Source organism: Nanorana parkeri, unplaced genomic scaffold (genome assembly GCF_000935625.1).
Source record: "Nanorana parkeri isolate BGI_ZX_2015 unplaced genomic scaffold, ASM93562v1 scaffold441, whole genome shotgun sequence".
Taxonomy (NCBI): Eukaryota; Metazoa; Chordata; class Amphibia; order Anura; family Dicroglossidae; genus Nanorana; species Nanorana parkeri.
The window spans coordinates 32898-58768 of NW_017306709.1; the positions used below are offsets into that span (position 1 = coordinate 32898).

A 25871-nucleotide genomic window follows, 5' to 3' on the forward strand; every position below is an offset into this window, starting at 1 on the left:
TAGAGAACAGTCCCACACAGGGGTGAACATTAAACATGGAGTCATAGTTGTCAGCCAAGTAACCATATACATGGGAGCATTGCAGATAGCACTTTTTCAAACCACTGACCAACTGTAGTCATGTCATTTGACTCCGAGAAAGAAGCCACAGAGCAGAAAATGAATATACATGTTTATCGCCTGAAGTCCAGTGACAGTTTGAGGTTTCTTCTACATGTATAAAATCACTAGTTGGTTTGGGGAATATATTGCTTACTCCTTTATGCCACACAAGCTTTTTTTTATATTAGAAAGTACTTGTGTATGCTTGTAGCCTATATAACTTATGGTTTATACAGCCAAAAAGCAGAAAGCCCTTTGGCATTGGAAAAGTTCATTTGTAATGAACAATTTGGTTAATTGTATGCCATTCCAATAAGAAATGGTTACTCAGGTTTTCAACCACCTTCTGTAGCCAAAGCATTACAATGATACCCCAATAAAAATGTTACCACCAAGCAACATAAAGCCATGTCACAGGTCCCCCTAAGGAGCAATTTTAAATTCCCCAATGACACAAACCTTCTGGTTTACAGAAAGACCAAAGCAAGCGTGTTTGATGCTGGAGGCAATGTTTATTACACATATTGACAACAAGCTTTTTTGGCAAACATTCCACTAATCACATCTGTAAACAATGTGTCCCTTTTTTTTCATTGGCAGCACTTTTTATGGGAAGGGGAAAGAAAAAAAAAATAACCAAAAAGTGAACTTCGGTTTATTCAGAATGCCAAGAAAACCAAAAAAAGTCTGTTCCCATATGAAAAGTCATTTTAATTAAAGTAAACTGGTACATTGCATGAAATGCAACTTTGTGCTGTCTGATGATCACAGTATTTTCTTATAGTTAAATATAATCTGTACTTTAGTCTACTCCTGGTTTGCAGGAGATAAAAGAAAAAAAAAAATCTTTAAATATACATGTAGGTAAATAGCTTCTTTGCATATCTTTCAAAAATACTTTATATCAGTATATAAATAGGTTACCTACACGGTTATATTTCTTAATTTGTCACCCAAAATAATGTGTCTTGGTTAAACCCCTTCACAAGAAGATACCCCCTCTCTAATGAAAGGGCTAGGCTCAGCTTGATACCAGCTCCCTCATCAGCCCTCCCTTCACTCCTAATAATGTGGACAAATCCTTGAAATGGAAATGCTTCGGTTTTATTTTCCCACAATAGAAATAGCAAAGTCATAGGAAAACCCCTACACTAACACTCGCCAGTTGGTTAAAACCTGAGCGTTTGGCCTACTTCATAGCAGCTTTGTGATTTCATCATGCATGCCCACACACACGCAATCCTTGCACGCGTACAAGCACACTCCTAGACGCTGATAGGCCACAGAGTGCTTCCCGCTAGGTTTCATGAGAGGGGAAGCAGTGTAGCTAATACTTAACTACACCAAGTATAAACAGGCAAACACCTTAAGGCATCCATTGAAGTCAGGGGTACGATTTGAAAGTTAACGATCAAGTTAAGGACAGAGAGTTTGTTTGTTTTTTCCTTACATACACTTTCTGTCCCTTAACCCACCATTTTTTTCTAAAGGTTTTTAATACATTTTGTGCAAATTTTTTTTTAACCTTATACCACGTAAGGCAAAGGGTTTGCATTAAGAAAGGTCAGAAGACAGACATTTATCCAAAGCACATGATTATGCTACATAAATGCGCAGTTCATCAGGTATAGGCACCGGAGAGCCAGTAGCTATACTGATTTCCACAGATAAATGACAGTCCAAAAAGGACAAGGAAGAGGAGAAAGCAGCTTTTAAATAAGCAGGATAAAGGAAGGTCGGGCATCAGGAGAAGAAAACAATACAATGTCTGCTAATACTGAAACTCCTGAAAAGTTTCTTTGCTTTATCCTAGCGTAACACATGTGGAATTTTAAATAAATAACGTTGAGTTTTCACATCTTGTCTAAGCAGAGCGTTAGTGCCAGGACTCTGCCCGTCGTTGGTCAAACTCTCCTATTAGTCTTTTAATGTGGGCGAGCTTGTTGTGCAGGTACTCGCATCTGTACTTTTCTTCATAATAGTTTGGACTTGCCTGGAAACAGAAAAACAAAAATATGATTACCATGAGTCAAGCTGAGAAATTTAGTTTAGCAAGCACTGCAGTGGTTACAGTTCTAAAGCTCTGTCAGATTCTAGGGAACTTGCTGTGCACACTTACCAAAATGCTATGGTCATTACAAGGGGACATTTACCATTAGTACAAGATGAAAGCACAGAGACCTCACCACAGATCATGTCCCTGCAAAAAATGTAAAGCAAGTGGCTGACCAAACCACATTTAGTTAGATGAGGTAAGATTACTGGCTAATGTCTTCACTATTCTAACCCCCCCTCCCCGATAAAGCCCAGTCATGTACTGTGTAATGGAAGTGTCTAGGACAGGGGTAGGCACGACCTCGGCTCTCCAGCTTTGCTGAAACTACAAATCCCATAAGGCATTGCAAGCCACAGGCATGACTTGCAGAGGCAGAAGCATCATGGGATTTGTAGTTTCAGCACAGCTGGAGAGCCAAGGTATACTGAGACGCCGCAGCGGATCCCGACATCAATGTCGAGATCCACCCAGCTGCGTGAGTGACAGCTGGCTCTGCCTATCTAGAGGCAGAGCCAGCTGTACCCGCCCCCTCCCGTTACGCCAGTCAGCGCTGGCCGATCGGAGCGGGGAATCCATCCCCTACCCCGTCACGGCAGAGAGCTGTGACAGGATCGAGAAGTGAGCGAACACCAGCATGTGTTCGCTCACCTCCCGATCTACAGAGCCGACCTGTGACAGTCTTTGTCCCAGGTCGGCTAGAACTATGAGGTGAGTGAAAAGCACTCACCTCATAGTTCTCCTTTAAGGAAAGAATGTTATGTCATTCAATGCAGTGTCTGAATGACCTTTCCTTGCATGTTCACCCATGTTGACGTCTAATTTGTTGCTCATTTGGCTACAAAGAAAAACCATCCTGTTCGACAACTTACCTCTTTAAATTTACGATATTCTTTGAGAACTTCTTCATGCACAATCTGCAAGATAAGGACGAACTTTGATAAAGTGCACAGAAATGGGAAGAACGTAAACAGCACACAATTGGTGTCTAAGCATTTCCATTTTTTTCCCTTTAACGTCAGTGTCTGCAGGAGCTTATAGTTGGGTTCACCCTGCTTACTGCTCCGTTCACTTGTGGGAGAAGCTGGCCTCTCTAAAAGGTGCCCATACACCTTACAATTATCTGTGATCGTGTTTTCATCCAAAAATCTGCCAGTTGATGGGAAGTGCACAACCTCAATTACTGTACAACTGGCAGATTTTTGTCTTTCAAGCAGGCTACAAAACATTTGTCTGGTTGGACGAAAATTGACAGGTTAGTGGCGTTGTTATACACAAACACAAATTGCGAACTACATTGGTCTGTGCATGATGGGGTAGTTGAATAAAAATTGAATGAGGGTGAGATGTCTGAACAAAAAAAATTGTACAATGGTTGTAAGGTGTATGACCACCTTTAGTGTACTATACCCCAATTACAGGTGACCTGGGTTCAGCATGCAGGAACAGTGCTCAACGAGAACCTACATCACAGCTGTTATTAGAAAATCATAAAACAATCTAGCCATGCCATTTCCAAGGCTCTGGATAAACTGTATTAGCATTAATATAACCACTACTGTTATTTACACTATGAACCCATCCATCTTCCATGTGGCTGAGAAATCGTGACAATATAAAATGTGACTGCAGGTAGAACATAATGGAATCAGTCAAAGGCCCTGTTCTAGTTCAGCCATTCGACCTGTAAACACATGGTAAACTGGGCAAAACTTAGTGGACCTGAACTCAAAAAGTGAAGATTTGCCATGTTATATGGAAAATATACAAATATTAAAACAGTGCCCAAGCAGTAACATGGAAAAAAAAATTCTCCCCTTTTGTCTTCAATGTCCCCTAAAAATATAGCGGTGCACACTTACCAAGCAGAAAGTAGAGCCTGCATATGTAGTGAGTACACAAAGCTACACTATAGTAAATTTAATAAAGCAGACAATTGTTTAAAGAAAAAATCCGGGCAAAAACCCCCCGTGCAGTGGGGCTACCACTGCACAGCAAGGGTTAACTGCTTGTTTGCATTTAGGTTGTAGTCACCCGAACCAGGAAGCCAGCTTGCTCTTAGACCGGTCCTTCCAGCCACTTTTCCCCTCAGCTGCAGAGGTCTAAGGTCACGTAAATCACCACATTCTACACAGTGTATAGACCTGAGGACCATTTCAATGCTACAGCATAAGAGACTGGCTTCAGAGACAGGAGAAGCAGGGAGGTGGCTCAGCGGTTTGGGAGAGGAGAACTTTTTAAGCAAGCAGTTAACCCTTGCAGTGGGTGGCCCTATGCAAGGGTTAATAAAAGTTTCCCTGAGGTTCTTCTGACTATGAGAGGAAACTGTTTCCACAAGTCTCTGCAGAAAGCGACATTCCAGTAGTGATCAGTAAGAGGAACCACTAGCACTGCGGTGACATGGAGAGAATCGCTGAAATGTCCCTTTCTGCAGAGAGTGCGGGACGATTTCTCCTCCTTGGAGCGGTGCTCTGTGGCACAGGCAGCAGAAAAGGCAATTCTTTATCTTCTTTGCAGGTAACTTTGGTTTTGCCATTTTGATGTGAAAGTCTGAGTCACACCATAAAACAAACCTCACCTGATATTCCTTAGAACCAGGAGACAATCGCTTTCTTTGTGCATCCAGCTGCATAAATCTTCTGGTGATACTTTCTACTCGGGCGTGCAAACGCCGATATTCATCATATTCAGAGTTGAAGTCATCCTTGTAGCTCTGCCTCTGCTCATTAGACACAATGACTGTGTATTTCCTACAAAAGAAACAATTGTATGTTGGCTGTGAGAAGCCCATTAAAGACATTCCAGTAAAAAGCATTTGCTGTTCAGAAAAAAAAAAAAAAAAAAAAAAAAAAAGACACCCTACAAAATGTCCCATAAACTTTAAAATGAAACAAGACGAGCTAATCCACGTTGAAGAATATCATCTTGTTCCTTCACTCTGCCAAGTTCAAGGGGCCCAGATAGATCCGTCAGATCATAAACCTTTCCTACAAAAACAATCTTCCAGTCTATATGGAATTGAACATTTAAAAGTGCAATTTATACACTTCAAACTTCAAAAGTCCCTTTAACCCCTTCACTACCAAGTGTGTATCAATGGCAGAACAGCACCACTTCAGCATAGTGACATAGTCCACCGATCATGGACATGTAAAGGAAGTGGCTGGGGGTGGTGGGTGACAGCAGTTGAGAGCGGTCAGTCAAGGCAAGGTGGTGTTTATGGGAAGGTTCTTTGCAGGAAACTTGGTTCTGGTGAGGAGAGATACATTACAACTTAGGAGAGGAGGATCAGGATTAATGGACAGATCTTTAGATCTACTAAGTAGGATACGGGCCGGCCTGAATTTGTTTCACATCAATAGAAAGTCTAGGTAAGTCCTCACATTACACAAGTCTTCGCAAATCTAAAGCAGATTTTCGGTATACATTTTATAGAAGGTCTCTGAATTGAATAGGAAGAAAAAACACATTCCTGCTGTCCGAAAAGGCTTCAGCCACAGACTAATAATCATTCATAAACCTTTACACAGGACTAGTGTGTCCACTGACAGTTATAAATTATTTTCATGAACTGTAAAGCAAAACTGTTCCTGAGATTGCCATCTTAGTTCCATCTGTGGCGCGCACAAAGGCTTTTACAGGAGTAAATGAAGCTGCATAATGCAAGGCACAAAGGTTGAATGATGCTGCACGCTGTGAATGCTTAAAGTGCATTTCTATTTTTGCAGCCAAATTGTTGAGAACACCTACTTTCTATTTATTCCCATTCACCTATCATAACCTGAAAAACATTTCAAATTTGCTTCTCATTGTATGGAGGGGGCTGTGGGGACATTGGTCATAATTAACTCTGTCTGTACTGTGCTGGCAGACCTTCACTTGTAAACTAGATGTGCAGGACTGTCTGTCCTAACTCAAGGCTTGCGTGGCACATTGTATGTTAATGCACTTTAATAAAAGCAATGCCTCAGTCTGTCCCTCATTTGCCTTCTATTCTAATCACTAGAAATTGTCTGTAGTGTCCTATGCACCAGATGAAAGGTTATTTTCTTTTTAAAAATTACGCATAACTAAACCCAAGAAGAAAAACAATCCTGCAGTTACCAGGCCATAGACGAGTTGGCTGCAATAGTTCTTTTTCAGGCTAATAAAGTGCAGTAAATATTCGACCGACCAACCATGATTTCTCCATAGATACAGGGAAGGGGCAAAACACAACTACCCAGGGACAGGAAGCAAGTTATTGGCAGGATTACCAGGGAAAAAGCCTGAAAAAATTAAAACAAATGCAACTACCACATGGAAGAGACTGCTATGCTGCAATATACTATAATCTTGTTTTTTGGGTTTGACATCACATCTTTCTGCCTTCAGGAAGGGACGCTGCGCGGCACCGAAACGTCAATTTGGATGTCTTGACGCTTTCTGCCCAATAAAAAGGGACATATTTATCTTCACTACTGAGTGCTGGTTATTTCCTGACTTTCCTGTGTTTGCACGGCTCCATCCGTGGTAATTCATCACTGCGAGCACCACTTTTTTCTTATCTGGACGGGACTGCAGTGAGTGCGGAGGGTCTCTCCCTCTACTTAAATTACATTAGAACATCAGTAAAATGACTAAAATGCCACTTCACTTACACTATGTAATCTGGCAGTTCTGTTGTGGATGAAGGTTCTGAAGGGATGCAAGATTCCGGAACATCTGTAGGAAAGAAAACAGTCTCATTTAGGGGGGATAAAAAAGCAAACAATGACAAGATATCCTTTATATTATTCGGTCAGAGATATACAAAATAACATTCCATCACATAAAAGTATCCCCACATGGGCACAAAGTATGACTGCAACAACCCATACAAGCCTATTATGAAATACAGTAACCTTCGCTCATTTCACGTTTTCATCCATGTGGCAGTAAGAATCAGATTGAAAATCTCTGAAATCCTGCTGCCAAAATTTGTGCACAGCACATTTAAAGCTGGACTCTAATACTGTGTGACTGTCTCAGACATTTGCAGGCTTGCATTGTATGCGAGGACAGTGATGACCTGCTCACAGCTTGTGTCAGAGAGAAGGAGAGCGCTGACTTCACAGGGAGGAATTAGAGCCCATTCTCCATTCCCTAGATTTAATGAGCAGTTGGGGGTACTGCAAATGTATTTTACAAAAAATCAGCTTCAACCCGGTACATTCTCTGCATATATCCAAGACAGATGCTGAGTGATAGATAGGCGATGGTCTTCAATGCTAAAAGGAAAGCAAACCGTCCACACAAAGCATGACACAGCAAAACCAACACCTACTTTAGCAGTAACATCACCAGAAGACTTGGGAAGATATGCTGCTCCATGACAATGCAGGTTTGGACAAGGACCTGGATACTGGCATTTGGAACAATTTTAAACTTTAAAGAAAAAAACTGCTAAAAGAAAACGTTCCATTTCAACTTCAGTAACTTTTCTGCATAAACAGAAATCACTATAACGCGGCTTCAACTGTTATGGACTGCCATGGGTGACTTTGCTGGCAGAACAGCAAACAGGGAGGAGAAAGACTAGCACATTGCTGTTCAGTGCGAATAAGGGTTAAAGTTCATCCCTGGGCAAACAAAAAGTACCCCCACACTGCAAGGGTTAAATGCTTATTTTTGTGTAAGGGCTGGAGTAAAGCAGATTTACTTACCTGAACTTGCTCCAGCCAGTGGAATGTTCCTCAGCGATCTTATGTCTAAACGCAGGTCTATGGAACCTGCAATGGCCTTTAAGACCGTCGAAGCCCAGGGACCAGAAGGCTGTGGGGACCGGTCTAGGAGCCCAGAGGGAGCCGGTGTGAGCGGGGATCAGGTAAGTAAATGTGCTTTATGCCAGCCCCTAAACAAAAACAAGCACTTATCCCTTGCAGAGGCAGGATACTCCCTCCAAAAAGGTACTTTTGTTTGCCTGGAGATGGGGTTATGTGAAAAAGCCTAAAGCTGCCCATACACCTTACAACCACTGCACGACTTTCGTTGTGTGATGGTGTTAAGGTAATTAAAATCTCGTACATCTGCCCATCTTGGACAGGTACTTACGATCATCGCAAGCCCTCCCCGCTGAGGGGAGGGCTTTCTGATGATTCCAATGCTGAGCGAGCAGTGTGCGCTTGCGCACACCGGCCCGTTCGGCATTTGTCTTCCGAGCATGCCACTAAACCGCCGAAAATCTTACGATTTTGGGCAGGTTTTACAGCATGCTCTGAAGACAAAAGACGTGCGACCGTACAGTAGAAGCGGTCGCACGCCTTCCATACACCTGCCGATTATCGCACGATCGCGGGATCACCCACAGCCATCGTACGATAATCGGCAGGTGTATGGGCACCTTTACACTGAACTGCTCTCCCTTAATGGGATGCTAAATACACCAAGTGTTCTATTATACCTGTTCGATAAGCACAAAAAACACCCGTTTCTATTTTGCACAAGGAGGACTTCTGGAGATTAGGATGGTGGAGATGAGGAGAGATTTGTGTTCTTTGTATTTCATCAGAAAAGGAATAGGCAGGGCTGAAACCACATGCTTTGGAATTCAGAGCCAAAAATATACGGTTGTCACATCAACAGGTATGTTTCTTGTTTTGCAGTGTGTTTAAAGGAATAAAATATGGGGACATGTGTATGTAATGTAGAGATGTGTAAAACAGGTTTTTTTTACATTTTGCCTAGACATTCACTTGAAGTAAATGTTATGGTGGTTACTACTGACAAAGATCTGCACAAGCATTCAGCCAAAATCGCTCCAAAACCAATCTCTACATACATCCTGATCAAGTACATTTGCATGCAACAGCTTCAAAGTAGGTGACCTGGTGTATCTTTACTGACTCATGGAACCTCATGTTCTCAACACATCTAGTAATAAAGGATTAATGTGCCTTATATATTTGGCTGGATTATAAACCAGAAAAGTTAGCTACAATAATGCCGAGAGACTGTCATAGCTTGCAGACAGATTAAGCTTCTACAGTATAATGGAGTCTGCGGCTTCATCATCATACTGGGTACACCAATTCCGGATTATGCAGCAGAAGTATAGACCACCACAGATGTTCACACTTTTCAGTAATGAAAGCAGGTGCAGTACTCATTGATCATTCTGAAAACCACAAACGCATTCTATTTTTGATGTTCCCGGCGTTCTCAGAAACCGGAGTTTCTATGAAGATGTAGCAATACGTCAAGTACAGTATGTAATAAATGCAGCAGCCCCTCTGGCACAGTGTACCAGTCCCCCCAAAATCACCCAACATTCAGCTCTATAAAGATGGTGTACATATGGACTTCAGTATGTGACAGAGCAATGTGTTACACCAATGTTTTACAAAGTATTTGCTTTAAAGACCTCAAAGCTTCATGGGCGTAATGACTGACACTTCACACAAGCTGCTAGAAGACTTTCAGCAAGCAGTGCTGCGGTGCACTGAAGCCAGCTGGCAGCTTTGTTAAGGTGGTAGTCAGCAGTCATTAAAATCTGTTTAACCTCCCCAAACCAGAAATGAACGGTGCTTTAATATGCTTTATTAAAGCGGAGTGAAATTTGCTGAAAGTTTTGCCAGTGTTCTGTAAAAGCCTGCGTTCCAGTCCAGTGCGATCTGCAAAACTGCTGCAAGTACTATTGTTGCAGATTGTACTGGACCAGAACGCAGGCACTGATGTGCCACGTGTTCTGGTGTGGGCAAATCGCACTGCGGGTGGGGGACCCCCTCTCACAGGAAGCTGGACGGAATGTGCGTTCGAGGCTGACCGCTCTGGAGTGCACCGTTTATGGTGTGAACTGTCCCTTAAAATTCGTGTAATGGGGCTGCCCTCACACAGCAAGGGTTAAATGCTCATTTTTGTCTAGGGAATAAAGCCGATTTACTTACCTAATTCCCTGCTCCTGCCAGCTCCCCTAGGGCTGTAAGACCAGTCTCAGCAGCCTCTGCTGCCTTAGGCAGTCTAAGGACCGCTGATGTCATCACATCTAATGCAGGTTCCAATGACTTGCATTAGAAATGAGGATGCAGAGAGATGGGGGAGAAGAGGGGAGCACTGACTGTTGGGAAACGGGATCAGGTAAGTAAATATGTTTTACTCCAGCCCCAAGACAAAAATGAGCACTTTGAGAACTATGGGGTCAGGGCTTTTCCCCATAATTCTCCTAAGGGTCACAGGAGAACACAAACTAGCATTCTCCCGTGACTCAAAGCTCAGTATACCGCGAGCTACAGCTCGCGGTATACCGAGACGCCGCAGCCGGTACGGATCCCGACAATACTGTCTGGATCCACCCAGCTGCGGGATTGAGCCAGCTGTGCCCGCCCCCTCCGTTTCGCCAGTCAGCGCTGGAGGATCAGACAGGGGAGGAATCCCTGCAGGGAGCCGTGAGTGACAGTGACGGCTCTCTGCAGAGATAGCATTGTTAGCTCACTTCCCGATCTACTGAGCCGACCTATGACAGTCTCATTGTCACAGGCCGGCTCAGATTATGAGGCTGAGTGAAAATCACTCGCCTCATAATTCTCCTTTAAGCCTTGCAGTGCTAGGACCACTGCAAGGGTACTTTTTTGTATGTCTGGAGATGGGGTTTAAAGGCAGCACAGTTCTTGATACCAGGATTGGAATCCTTGCCTTTTCTTTCACAAAAAGGATGAATGTTCTCTATGAACAACCAGACATTTTCTTTAAATGCTTATCAATATATGGAGGCCCATATAGTGCCATCTGCATATAGTTAAACACATTCTATAGTTGTCACAGATACTGTATAATATTGCTGCACCTTTCTTTTCATCCAGGCTGGGGCTCTTTTCTGCCTTAATGATTTCTTCTTTCTTTAGGTGTGCTGGCTTTTTTTCCTCTGTAGGTTCAGCGTCCAGTTTCTTGCGTTCTTTATCCTTGTGTTTTTTGGCTTTCTTTGCCTTTTTGTGCAATGTGCTATTTTTATCGTCCGTGGGGTCCAAGTTTGCCATCTTAATTGGAGTTGGTACAGAATTTTCCAGATTAGTCCTAGAGGTATATTTTTCTTGCTGGTCCTCATAGGTGCCACTATTCTGACTGAAAGTGTCCATGGGCAGGTCCTGTGTCCCCCGACCCTCAGGAGTACTAGGCGAATTGGAGTTTGAGTTTAGATTTTGCGGGTTGGAAACTGGAAGGCGTGCAGGTGGAAGTTGAGGAAGTGTTGGGGTGGCGGCAGCAGAGGGTGGAGGCGGTGCAGATGCTGGTTTGTCACCCAAGTGGCCATTTAAAGTGGGCTGCACGCGGTTTGTAAGGTGAGAGATCCTTGGCTTCTTATTCATTAAGGGATCAATGAATTCTGAATCCAGAAGTCGTTTCTAGAAAAGCGCAGAAAAGGAAAACACGGTTAGAAAATAGACCCCCAATTCACAATCAACTAAACTTTGTTTATTATACACTACTTGTGATGTAATAAGTCCAGTATATGACGTATATATTACAAGGATTTCCTGATATTTTCAGGCTCATTCAGTAAGGTGGGAATAAGCAGCAACTCATAGCAACCAATTGCACTGCAGAAACTTTAAGAATGCCATATGTGTAGTCTATATAGACTTGAAATACCAAAACTGGGCATTTAATGTGCATGCCCACTGACCTTCCAGTGCACAGAAGTTGGTTTTTTTTATTGTGGCCAATTGGCACTGAATAAATGCAGACTACAACTTCTATTCACAGACACGGACCTTGATAAAGTGTTTAAAAGCTGAACGCGAGTATTCTTACTTGATTTCTTGTGTACTTCTGCCAGATCTCTAGTAATCCTCCATGAAACAACTCCAGCACTTTCCTGTAATATAGACTAGTTTCTGCGGCTCACTCTCTGTGCAGGGTGACTGGTCTTGTAGCCAACCCTCCCCTAGTTTTCGGCAGGCAGCCTGTAGTAGGTGGACCTGCTGGGTCCCTCCCATGGCTCCTCTCTCTGCATAAGTACTTGCAGTACAGTAATGATGGCACAGCTACTTGTACAAAGTAATATCTGGTTTTGCAAAAGGCATTTGGTGCACAGTGGATTATTGTCCTTTGTGGCTATTGCACATATAGTAAAAGGACTCTGGTTAAGAAATATTAACCCTTGCAGTGGGGCTACCTCTGCAATGCAAGGGTTGAGTGCTCATCAAAAAAAAATAGAGTTATAATCACCAGACCACCTGAGCTGGCTCACGGAATAAAATCACAGTCTGTGCATAGAGCGTGAGGACACCAGGATCCTTAGAACGCTGCAACAGAGGGGGAGAGACTCTCGAGACACCAGTCCAAGAACAAGTTGGCTCATATGGCCTGGTAAGTATAACTTTTTTTATCACCTGGACACAAATGAGCAGTTAACCCTTGTAGTGTAGGGATAGCCCCACGGCAAGGGTCAATACATTTTTTTTCTTTGAATAAAAATCATTGTGCTGCAAGCTTTAAAGCACTGGGTGATGGAATCACAAGAGTTTTTAGTATATAAACTGATTTTATAAGACACACAATTTCGAAGTTTAAAATAGCAGCTTACACAAGTCATAAAATAAGAGTCTTAAACACATAGGTACTATCAGTGCCAACACTCCTTCCACTTTAATATCAGAAGAGGAATGCTAAAAGGAGCAGGCAGTGCCGCATGCAGCAAACAAGCCAGGGCTTTTTGTGCAATAGATCAGAGCTGGATTCATTGCAGTTCTCCATTTACTGCCTGCATGCATGTGCCACATTTCACAAGGAAGCTGCTGATCTGGAATGATCAGACTAGAGCCTACTGACCTTGGAGCTGCACTGTTCTGTTAGAGAAAAGGTTGCAAAGGAAAACACTAAAGCTGAGAATTCTCAGAACAAAAAAAAAAAAAAAACTCTTCCAATAGGCGCTAGAATAGGACAAAGGTTTATCACAAAGTGCCCGTGTCCCCAAATACCTGGGTAGGAGATGTAGATGCAGCACTTGACGGAGGAGGAGAGTCTGATTGACCGGAGCTGGCATTCTGAGACTGGTTAAGTTTTCTGCCAACAATGAAACCACATAATAGATTATAGTGCATAAGAAAACCGTCAGCATTGCACTTTCACTGCACTAGTGATGGCAGACCAACTTTGTTTTTTTTTTAAATTTTACACTTGAAAAAAATGGATTCAAGTGCACAGAGCATTACACGAGTGTATGAATAAACACAATGACATTGGGTTTTAGACAAGGGAGCACATACCTAGAAAGAACTCTGTCTAGTAGCTGTTTATCGCCATCCAAGTATCCAGGCCAATCCCTCTGTATTTCTTTGTAAACAAAATCCTTAAGTGTATACGAATTGTCCTTTGGGTTCAAATTGGCAACCTAACGAAGAGCAAGTAAAAAGGTACATAAGATATCTGTAACCAGCATTTACAAATTAACCTAGAAAACAGGCTTACAAATCTAGTTTGGGTAGTAGAAAGGAGCAAGAATGTTTTTAGAGCAAGTCAAGTTCCAGATTCATTCCATAAAGTGTGAACAAGACTCCTCTACACATGGCAGAATTCTTTTCCCGAGCCATGGACTTCCACTGCCAAAAAACTCTGCCCCACCTAAAATGGTATGATAGCATAGCATTAGAAGTAACTGCGTGGATCAAACATTTTCTGTTTACAGTGATCTTGTCACCCATACACCTGCTGGGCTCAGTCACCAAGATTTGATATAGTCTGGTACTTTGAATCTCATGTTTGCATTCATTTACTAGGACCTAGTATTATGCATGCCATGCTAGAGCACAAGAAACATGACGACAAGTACAGTACACTTGCATACAGGTATATGTATATTTTTCTTATTTTGGAAACAGTAAGGAAGGCAGCTACATTTTGATGGCAGTGTCCCTTTGGGGAGGAGATATCCCTTCACTTCCCAAGAAATGCAAAAAGTTAAAAAGGAAAATCTCCCAAAAAGGGGAAAACTCTTACAGTTGTCCCCAGGCCAGGTGTCTCCTTAGAAGATTGCCCCTTTCAAATGTTCAATCTCCCCTTTCTCTCTCAGGGACAATGGTCACCAGTACAAATAGAGGTGTGAGTCAAACTGGCAGAGGATCTAACACATCCATTTCAGCCAACATTTTAATAAATTGCTCTCCCTAGAGATGCCCTTCAGTCCAGAGCAGGATTTAGGCTCCATTCACACTTTAGGCGTATTGTCGAAAACGCTACACCCAAGGAATCCCATTCATTTCTATGGCTCCCATTCACACGCAGAAATGTGCCTGTCGCACAAACTAGTACATGAGCTACTTTGGGGCAGATTTCAGCGTGTCTTGTACCATAGACTCAATAGAAAAACTCTTGCAAAACGTGCATTGCAATTTTTTTTGTGCATTTTGCCCATTCACATGGATGTGCCAAAACCGGTTCAACAAAAATGTGCAACTTCATATACGTGCAAAAAAACTAAAGGAGAAAAAAAAAAAAAAGAGACGCGAGTGAAACACATAATAGGTGTCGCCTAGGTGTGAATGGCGCCCAAGGGCTTGTGTGATTGATGCGTGGTACTGCGCGCACACACACACACACACACACACGCACCTAGCGCGTGTTAACAGTGCGGGAGGTGCGTTGCATTGCATTTCATTTGAATGGCATCTGAAATGCACCTCCCGCCTGCAATGCATCAATCGTGCTGCACCACTGTGCATTGTGTTGCAGGAAAAAAAAAGTATTGCGCGCACGTTAAAAACAAATTGCACCATAAAGCATGCATTGCAGTACCACGCTTTACAGCAGGGGTAGCCAAACTCCGGCCCTCCAGCTGTGTTGAAACTACAAATCCCATGATGCATCTCTCTCCAGGAGTCATGTCTGTGGATGTGAGAATCTTGCAATGCCTCATGGGATTTGTAGTTCCACCACAGCTGGAGGGCCAGAGTTTGGCTACCCCGGCTTTACAGCACGATTGATCGCATTGTAGGCAGAAGGTGCGTTTGGGACACCATAACACACCTCCCGCACTGTTAATGTGCAATTGGCATGTTGTGCCGTACCATGTGTTATTGCACAGACCCCCGTGTAAATGGGCCCTTAACATATAAGTGCCAACACAGAGCAACTATGGGGGCACGCAGTTCTAAAGAGCTGGAGTAGGCATTCTGTTTACCAAATAAAACAGATGAAAACAGTTCTAACGGACATGGGATTTCCTCACAGCATTGTCAGGACAACCTATAAATATACTCTACGTTACTATACTTAGGTTGTCATTTAGAAATACTTCTGCATGGCGAGAGACCTACAGCTCCACAACTGGGCATGCCATTTCCTAGTATATATTAGATTTCACTGCAACACAGCCTTCTATAGTCTTCAGCTGGTCCGAGTCCTTTAGCTGGCTAAATAAACCAAACCTCGGTGACATAGTATAGCAGAACAGCAAAGCAGAATTCATTTGATACATGACACACCAGAGCAATCACTTGCAGAGTATCTGTGCCAGACCTTAATTCATACCTTTTAAAAGCTAATAAAGGCAGCTCCTCAGTACTGTGCATGTGTTTAGACATCACTCTGCAGGATTATTTCATGCTGAGGAATCTGCAACTAATTAGATATTCTGCTTCTGAGTTTACCTAATATGCCTGGAATGAAACTGTCGACCACATTCCCCCGTTTCAATGCATCTAGTTCTACAAGAGAACATTTTACTTGCACTGGGTACTTAAGTCAACTACTTAGAAAAAAGGAGATGTGCCCGTTGGCAGCTAAACAGACAGCATGAGGACTAGAATGCTGTGGAAATACCTAAAGCAGTAGCACCCAAAAATATACTCAAACCTATACAAAAAATATACGATTAAGAAAGTTATGATTGCTAAAATACTTGCACCTCTCCTTTAAAGCTTGCAATTCAGAAGCCAGGCATGTGATCTACCTTACATTAGTAAAGTGGTCCTAGGAAAGTTGAACGATCAGAGTTCAGGCAGGCACAATGACAGCGTGGATGGGTCCTAGCCGAAAATGTCAATAGCGCTTGGCTTTGATAAACACTGAAGGGCTTAAGCATTGGCCACACTCTAGGACAAAAGGGATTCTAAATGCCTAAAAAGCCCATACATTCTCATCAAGATGTCCATGCACAGAAGATCAGTGAAAACTCTGACCCAATACATTCAGATCAGGAAACATTTGTGATCAGCTTCTGTGATCTGGGCCAAGAACTAATGAGAGGCCATAAATTGATCCACAATGTAACTTATTCAAAAAACCTGCTCCTCTGGATGACACGTTTCAACCACACAGGGCTTTGTCAATGATTTTAAACCCACCTGGTTGACGCGTTTCCACCACAAAGGGCTTTATCAAAGATTTGATACCCACCTGGTTTAAAACACATTAGCTAGAGTTTCGGTATAGATTTTTTTCTTACTTGCCTTGCAATGTTTAAGTGGATTACAATAATGGATCTGGTTTTATATTCCATGGCTTGCTGATCAGCTCAAGAGTGTTGACTGGGAAACATGAAGGCGTCAAAAGGCACGCAATACTCTGCTGGAAACCTCTAAAAAAAAAAATGTAAGCCCAGAATTGGGTGAAACACAATAGTGGCCTGGGCCTGAGGTGGTGGAGTTTGTGTAGTTGTGCGATTTTTAATAAACGTTTCCAACGACATATGGAGTGCAGCCGGATGTTTTATAGTTTTGACAGCAGCCAACATGGGAGTGAGGACGTGCTCCAGCCCCTGCTTGTGTGCTGTGGAGGAGTGGTGCAATCCTTTGAGAGTTTTGGAAACATGGATGAGCACACAGATCGAGCACCCCTTATTTAAATATGAGGAGTGCCTATGGAGGGTGATGCAGCAGGGAGATCTGCATGTATGTTTATACCACAATTGTTTTTAAAGAAGCCAATACCTTGTAAAGGCATTAACCATTGCTTGACTGCAGTGGGGGCAAAATACATATGAGGTGCTTAATCAGTGTGTATACGCAGCCTCAAGTAAGGGTCCAAGAGTGTCTGGCAAGCTAGAGGTTAAATCTACCCAGAAAATCTAGCAATCTGAAGTCTGAATTTCAGCGCACAGCTTAAAATACACTGTAAACTTCTGAAGTTCACAGCAGTTCTTCAGCAGTATTCTAGAATTTGATTCTGCATTTAGAAACGCAGAGTTACAGATGTTTGCATTTCTGGTTTCTAGTGAAAACCACACTCCTCTGCCCCTTTCCTAGTGTAATGGGTGTTGGGCTCAGTGACAGAAGAGTACAGGCTTGTACTGTTTCACATGCAGAGGAGCACAAAGAGCCAGTCTGTGCCATTTAACCCTTTCTAGCCAACAGTCCTTTAAATCTCTAATGTACAAAGAAACAAAAGCATTTGGCTCAGCATGTTCATAAGAGAAAATAACTCAGGTGAACTGCACATTGGTTTAGAAGGACTATCCAGGCATTCATTTCATCACTGGAATAACAAGGTGCTGTTGCATGGTCTGGGACACAGCTGACACGAGGATTGCTTACCAGTCAAGGTGTAGCAATGCCCAATATGGGTGTGCGTGGATTTTGTAACAGAAATGATCAGCTTGCTGCAGCTAAAAATAGACCACAGTATACCAGTTGCGTATGATGAGCTAGCACTGTACTAAAGCAGAAGCCTTGCTTGCTGACATCTGAATTGTAGAGTAGCAAAGGAGAATCCTCTTTCCTCCTGTTAAAGGGGCAGGAGGATTATTTAACCCCGGCACGCCTCTCAAATGCAACAGATTGGCCCTTGGGTATTACAGGGAATAGGGTACTGATCACTAACGTTCCTTTGCAAACCCTAGAAAACTATACAAATTCTGGGATTTTCAGTGATGATATAATGCGCTGGCTGTATTCCATATGGTGACTCCACCCTCAACAAAGCTAACTGCTTAGCAGCTTACACTGACCCTTCTCTACATTTACATATAAAGAACAAGGTTTGCAATGTCACAGTTCGGTGCTGAAGTCCTTTACACAGAACAGAAAACAAGTGCACAAGCATACATTAAAACACAAAAAGCACAGCACTAAGCCTGGGTTCACACCTAGGAGTATTGCAAAAGCGCGTCTGTCGCGCGTTTTTTTTTAACCGCGATTCCGAAGGCTACTTGGCTGTATTCCAATGGAAAAAACGCCCTACAAAACGGCCCAAAGTAGTACCTGTACCTTTTCAGGCGTGGGCCGTTTTGTAGCGCGTTCGGGACGGGCGGACATACGGCAAGGTGGGAACGAGTCAATTGACTCCAATGCAATTTATATTTTTGAGCGTTTTGTAGAGCGTTCTTCTGCTACAAAACATTCAGGTGTGAACGAGGGCTAAGGGCTGGTTCAGATAAGTGTCAAGCTGCAGGTTGACCCATGTGCACTTCCTTGGCAGCTAGCCATGATTTGCTACACCAGTGACTGGCCCCATTCATCTCTATGTAGAAATGGATTTGTCATTCAAACACCACACAGGCTGGTGCAGGCACAGACTGGTGGTCAAAACATTTATGGGAGCCAGTGTCTGTTCCCACAATGGCTGGCAATGTGTCCGAAAGACAGCTCCATTTATCTATAGAGGTAGTGAGGCTGCCGATCGTGTCACAGCCATTCAAGCTGGGGAAATAAGTTAGGGGCAGCACTGCAAACCTCTCCTATGAACGCACCCCAAGGGCACATACACTTGAGACTGGACATACATTTATATTGTGTGCCTGAGAATATGCCATCAGCAGGGGTTAGGCATATACTTGCTTGATTATAATAGAGATGCACCTTGGTGACTTGAATGAACTACAAACCTTGACAGAGCTGCACTAGATTTAGATTTTAGTAAATAGCTAGTGTGCAGTATAGACTACTACTTTAATTAGTGATAACTATATGTAGACTATGCCCTATTCCAGTACATTACAAGTGACCAGCGGTACCAGTACAAGCTCTTTATTGCTACTTTTCTCAATTCATAGCTATCTAGCATTATTTCTCTTTTCTGTTGGATGATCTAATCCAATACCAATAATAAAAGAAAATAATTTCAATCAAGAAAGGATGAGGATGAGGTCACTAAATGTGTAGGTAAAGTGGAGTTTCACAGCCACTTTGCAGAGAATGTTAGAGGGACATGAAATGACAACATGTCAATATTACTACACAAGTCCCAAAAGACTAAAATGACTAGCAGATATCTGCCCATAAACAGGGAGATACAATACATGGGAGAAGCAGATTTATCATCAGCAACGTTTTAAAGCAGCACATTCCAGCTGCATTTCTTGGAGAACTAGAAAGCACAATATGTTTAATGGAACAAGTTCCTTTCCATATTGGGGCCAGGTATTGACAGAAATAAATTCTATATTCAATAGTTGCATTGAAAATTCACCTCAGGCTTGTATGATGAGGTGGAAATATCAATCCCAGAAGACAAGAGTTGCTATACACAGAGTTCTTTTTACAGCTAGAATTATTGGGAGAAAATGGATATCCACCTCCTCTCCCCTGCTATCTAAGAGGCTTGTTGAACTCTATAGGATTGTGTCCTTTGAACGTATATCATACCAGCAAAGAGGGTTGGAAAAAGTTCTCTTTAATAAAGTGCCAATGGTTTACTTATCGAGCTTCTAGTTGGGCACCAATTGATAGTCTTTATATCCTTTCTATAAGTATGCATTGACACAGGCACTGTTTTGTGACAATTTCGTGCAGGGGGTTGGGTATTGTCAACAAACTTATATGCAAGGTTATCTATATCCGATTTAATACATATGTGCTTTGGCCGTATGTTTTATTCTTGTGGTCCATTTGTTGGAAAAAAAAAAAGCTGCAAGCTTCAAATGCCTTATAAAAAAGTCCAGCAAATTAATGTATTGCTGCCATAGGCAAAGAGCCCGAGTTTTAAAACCAGATGAATCTACAGTGGACCTGAAAGTGACGCTAAACACAGGAGTCAAATTTTAAAAATGCATTCAAGTCCCTTAACAAAAATGTATCTTATGTGTGTATCACTCTGCTGTATATCATCTCTGAATTGTTGCTGACACTGTCCTTCCTTCTGGAGGGTGGCTACTTTTGTTCCCCATGGTCCCTGTGTGTGTAGTAAAGTAGTCACCGCTCCAAGCTCTACAACACACGCGGGGACCATGCAGAGATGATTTGAGGATCTACAGCTGAGTGATACACAAATAAGATACATTTTTGTTAATACATTTTAAGATTTAACTCCTGAGTTCAGAATTACTAAGAAATTATAGAACCAGTGTTTCCCACAATAGTGGCCATATACAATGAAAGCTGCCTGCCCATTGTGACATTGAAACAAAGCAAAACTAAAAATCAGAGTAATGCAGCAATTTGGTTTTCAAACTGAAAAATTCTATATCAGAATAAACATGCAACCAGTTATTCCCCTTTGTCAAACTGATACCAGATTACAGACTTGTCTGCTCTCCATACATGGGCCAAATATCAGCAGATCAGCAAACAATTACAGTTGACTTTACTGAAGTCAGACAAAATACAAGACTGGTTGCCATGAGTAGTGCACCACTATTGAATAAACCCACCAGTGTAGAATGATGCAAGCTTGTAGAGATCAGCCCATGCTTTCCACACACAGAGGTGTATTATGAGTAGACATTTTAAAAAATCAGCACATTGTTTTACCCGCAATGCCTGGAGAACTGGACAGCTTGCCTTGTTTAATAGGATATGCAGGCTGGATTGGGAATTTGTATTTTAAAGGGCTAGCTTCACGCCAGCCACAGTACGTTCCTGCCTGATTGTGGCCAGAACGTGCTAGATCGCATTCGGGCCAGCTCACTTTGCTTTGGGGCAGTGCATTGAAGGCAATGGCAACCCCCCAGCCACAGTGCCATTGACTTCAATGCACTGCCACACCCCAAAACAAAGTGAGGCGGCCAGAACACGGTCCAGTGCTTTGCGGCACCAATCAGGCCGGAACGCACTGTGGCTGGTGTGAACTAGCCCAAAGACTGAACCCCACCATAATATATTTTTAATAGGATAGTTTAGCAACAGTAAAAAATGTTCCACAGCAACACAGACCAACTCTCACCTGTTGCAGGATAACACCGAGGGAGTTCTTGTCTTTTTGATTAACGCCATCTCTATGTAAACGAGCAAGTATCTCTGGTTTTTTATATGGCTTCAGTGCCAGCAGATGAATCACCCTTTCCCTATATGGACGTTGTGCAATACTGTTGCTGATACTTGTCTTTCGTATGGTGCTTGCAGGGTTAATGGGCGTAGACCTTTTCCTTTCTGGTGCTGCATCTAGAATACTATTTGCTGGTTTACGAATATGGACCCTCTTCCCTACAAAAGATCGCAAAAATGCAAGTTAGGGGGAAAAAAAAAAGGGAGGCCCAAAACAAGTCTAGAGAGTGGCACTCATGGAAACAAAATGGGGAAAAGGCGGCTTTACGTCTCGTTTCTCCATTCAACAGCACTGAGCTCCTGGGCCACAGCAATGCTGCTATTCAGTTATTACAGTTAATCTTTAGGATGATCGATTCTCATACATATTACTTCATTGGATTTGAAAATTTGACTTTGTAATAAGTAGAAACTGTCTACTTGTTCTAGTAATTGGCAGACCTAACAAGCAGCAGGGTTAAAGGCAAGTCATAATAGATCCTGCTGAGGTTATAAAGTGTCATGGGCATATTTCCAGCGCCAAAGGAATGGTGCCAACCCAGATGCCAGACTGATACGTTTCACTTGTATTCTTTAGAGAAAGCTCAGATGTTATACCTCTAGTTTACTCAGTGAAGCAAAGATACTTGACAAGGGCAAGCAATCTAAGCAAATGCACCAAATATATTTTTGTTATGTAGAGATCAAATAAACAAAATTCTCAAACCAAAACATTTTAGAGATAGGGCAACTTTAGCAAAATGAGCAGGGATAACGGTAGCCTCATACTGGTAGATTCCACCTTCTGACCAACACCATTTCAATGCAAAAAGCAGCTCTGGTGCTACAGGTAGAAGTAAGCAGTCTGAGAATTTCAAATCAGAGGATCGGCAAAAGCAAGCCGCACCAGTCAATTAGAATTCTCAGTTTACATGTAAACAGTTACCCTATAAAATGGTTATACTTTGGACAGAAATAATAAAAAAAAAAAAAACCTGCCGTTTACACTAAGCCATGCCTGGAAGTTATGGTGGATCATGTTGAGAGCAAATATCAGATTTAACACACTGACATTTGGAAGCTCATCACATCTTAGTCTAAACCACCTACTAAGCCAGGTAATATGCCGATTGATTCCAAAACCATTTTCTAAAGTTTAGCCAAAAGTACATCTAGAGTCTACAGCCTGCACTTACCTACAAATGGGCCACCAGGTTTTATGACCTTAGTGCCACGGCTCCGTGTATCTTCTTCTGCCTGGGTCATGCGGTCTCTTGTAAGCTGGTAGGAGTCATTAGTGGCACATACTGTAATCTTATCTTGTATGAATCCCAAGCAGTTCAGTTTTGAGAGCCCCGAGCTTTTAAAGGCAAGAAAAACAAAAACAAAAAAAGGTTAGTTGATCTTTAGTTTAAAGCAGAAATTAACAAAACTAGTATCAGAAGTTCACTTTGTTTGCAAAATCTGGGTGACAATAGCAATACCCTGGAAACATACCTATAAAAGGAAACCTGCAAATACTTATATCTCCTGCTGCTTGTGCAGTCAAACTACTCCGCTAAGTAGAAATAGTCCCTGAAGCCCAATGGGGACAGGGAACCAAAGGGATTAACATACCAAGGAGTGCCCGACACTCACTGGTATCTCTTGCGGACTCTCCACATCTCCAGTAGGAGTAGCTTTAAGGGCCGGCACTAGCTTAAAGCCCATTTCCACCTTTGTAGAGGTATTTAAAAAAACAAAAAGAATAAAACATGCCAGCAATGTGCACTGAGTTTACATGAAACAGGCATATGCAGCTGCTGTCCAAGAACCCACAAACTTACTTTTTTGTTAGCTTTCCTCTTCCTCTCCTCATGCAAAAAGGTCTGCTTGTGTTTTGCAAGCTCCTTCTCACCTCTCCCATTCATTAGTATTCAGTGTATTGTCTAAAGGCAGAGGTGCCGTTTACTGATCATGCTACAATGAACAAGGAGGGGGGAGAGCTGCTTTACAGCCTAATTACCATCTGACCCTGGTGTCGGACTGATTTTCCTGTGGAGACAATTTTGAATTTTTAGGCCTAAGGCCTAATAAAAGGGTCATTGCAAAGGTGGAAATTGACTTTAAGGTTTACCTCATGAAAACAAGAAGGTGGAGAGGGTCTGTTGCGCACAAGAATAATAATTACACTGATGTTTATCTGGAATTTTTCTTTACCATTAAATGTATCTGATAAAGGTATGCAACCAAATCAAAGCCATTGCCTGGCCAGCCAAAAATATGGTCCAGGTAACATACATCTGCATCATCAACTACAACCCAGAACAGCGTACATTCCAATGACATAAATGAACAGTTTAGCTTCTTACCTTGATACGGTTTGCTGGATACAGTCAAAGCTGCCTTGAGGGTTATCTTTTCCCACATTTGACAGATAGAAGTTAAAGTTGTGCATTTCATTGGGGCTAACTGATTTTGGAATCTTGATACACTGAAAGAGTGGAGACAGCAAGGTAGTCATTTGCTCACAACATGTCCTAAAGTGCAGAGAAATATGGAGGCTGCCATTGGAGCCGGAATTCCTTATTTCCATATTTGTTCTGGTTCAATGACTCAAAGCATGATAGGCAGGCATCCAGCATTTGCAGAAGGAGCATTTTTTTTTTCCTTTGGGCAGGTGCAACCGCCAAAGATATTAACTATAATCATATACAGAAAGATACCTTTGATGGGTGTAACCATACCAATAAACAAACAGCTGAGAACTGCAAGAAATTCAGGGGAAGCCCCACTGCAAAGGCTAAAGCGACACAAAACCCACAGCTTTTTTTCTCTTTGTACACATCTACACAATGATCATTCCCCAAAGTCATTTACGTTTTAAAATAAAGTCTTACTATTTCAATCCCTTTAGAAAGTCTGCTGTGCTCGGTCACGTGGCTCTCCTCTCACACTTCCTGTCCCTTAGGAAGAGCGGTGCATGTTGATTCTGGTCACATCTTTCTTTGCCTACAACTCCCATGAGGCCGAGAGGAATCATCTCGCTACACACACCCGGCTCCTCCCCTCCCTCTCACTATACACACTGAGTGTCACTGCTTGTAAGCTGTGCAATGCTCTGAATTATCAACACTATTGACAACAAATCCACAACAAACAAAAATCACATTTACAACAAATCTACACAGAAAAACAACTGTATTTCAAATGTAGGAGCCGTATCCTCTGACCAGATTCAGCGTGTGAGCTGAGAAGTAGAAGGCTGGTGACAGGTCACATGCTGAATCTCCTCTCCTCCCCCCACACTTCCTCCTTAGTAAGCCAGGAGGAGAGAAATCACAGATCATATATCAGTGTGGGAGAGCGGAGGAAATCCCAGCTCCTTGCAGAGTCTAGAGGGGAAGATTTGTGGGAGGGGACTAGGAAGACACACCCTCAGCATATTGTAGTTCTTCAAATGAACCAGCACAGAGGGTGGTTACTGAAAAATAAAATGGATTTTGGACCTGTATAATGACAAAAGGGTACACAGTCATTATTTATATAATAAGTTATTTTTATTAATTTTTTAATTCAGTGTCGCTTTAAGAACATTCATGGCCAGAGTTCTGCTTTAAGGTCAGGAGTGTTGACCTTGGTCCAGTCTTGTACTAGTGGCCCGTTTGCCCATTCCATAAGCCCAGAGGGATTTGTACCCAAATCCTCTGCCCTAAACTAGCTCTTGCTTCTATTTGCACAGTAATGGCTGGCAGATTTGAAGGTCTGGATGTACACCACGTCTGGGGCACTTATTAATGAGTCCTTCTATTTGCTCTTTAAAAATGGCCATCTTAATACACGTATCACTACCAAATCAGGTAAACCTGAACGCTCTACACCTTCCTCCTAGGCCTATATTTTAAGTACTATCAGTTTTAGGGGTTTTTTGTATTTGGGGACAGTTGGGAGCAACCATTCAATTTTGCTTCCAGAAGAATGGAAAAAAAAATTGGACATACAACATTCTGCTTTTATCAGCATCCATCATACCGGGAACGATGCTCCTTTCCAGCATGAGTGCAGCAATATAGCTCGGCTGTGTTCCCCAGGCACATGCAAACTACCGAGGGACTAACAGCACTTCCCTTACATCCTCGAGAGAATGGGGGATTTACAGGCTTCCAAAATGGGTTTTATCAGGCAGTATTTAAAGCATATCCAGGAAATCTAGAGCAATAAAATAGCCAAGCACTAGCATTTGATGGCACATAAACAGCCCTCTGGCTTTAAGACCTCTACAGAGTCAGAGCCATCATAAAACCTTAAATGTATGCAAGTTCTATGAAACCAGATGACTGCTTCTAATGCAATTAACAGCACAGTCCCAAAGAAAAAAAAAAGGAGGGGGAGGGGGGGGCTGAATATGCTGCACAAGAGTATAGTTTCCTCTTTGTAGGCTTGTTCTGGTCAGCAACTCATGTTTAAGGCAGACTGCATTTCCTATCCCTGAAAATGTTAGTTACATGACTGTCCAAGTATTGCTCCAATTAGTGTCCTAGGAACGACAGCTTTCATTTGTAGGAGCATGTGAAACGGTACCCCAGTATATACACAAAGTGTACCCTAAG

At 42.4% G+C, this 25871-nt stretch overlaps 1 protein-coding gene across 1 annotated transcript in view; it reads right to left on the reverse strand.

Annotated features, from left to right (window-relative positions):
* Positions 1–594: 594 nt before the first annotated feature.
* Positions 595–25871, reverse strand: part of ELL2 (elongation factor for RNA polymerase II 2) — a 58335-nt gene continuing 33058 nt past the window's right edge. The window contains exons 3-12 of the mRNA XM_018560228.1: positions 23634–23755; positions 22479–22642; positions 21203–21462; positions 13375–13499; positions 13087–13171; positions 10956–11508; positions 6796–6859; positions 4734–4905; positions 3028–3072; positions 595–2095 (exon numbers count right to left, since the gene is read on the reverse strand). Of these exons, the coding sequence (XP_018415730.1) occupies positions 1979–2095; positions 3028–3072; positions 4734–4905; positions 6796–6859; positions 10956–11508; positions 13087–13171; positions 13375–13499; positions 21203–21462; positions 22479–22642; positions 23634–23755 (1707 nt within the window). The 3' untranslated portion in view covers positions 595–1978. The remainder of the gene's footprint in view (positions 2096–3027; positions 3073–4733; positions 4906–6795; positions 6860–10955; positions 11509–13086; positions 13172–13374; positions 13500–21202; positions 21463–22478; positions 22643–23633; positions 23756–25871) is intronic.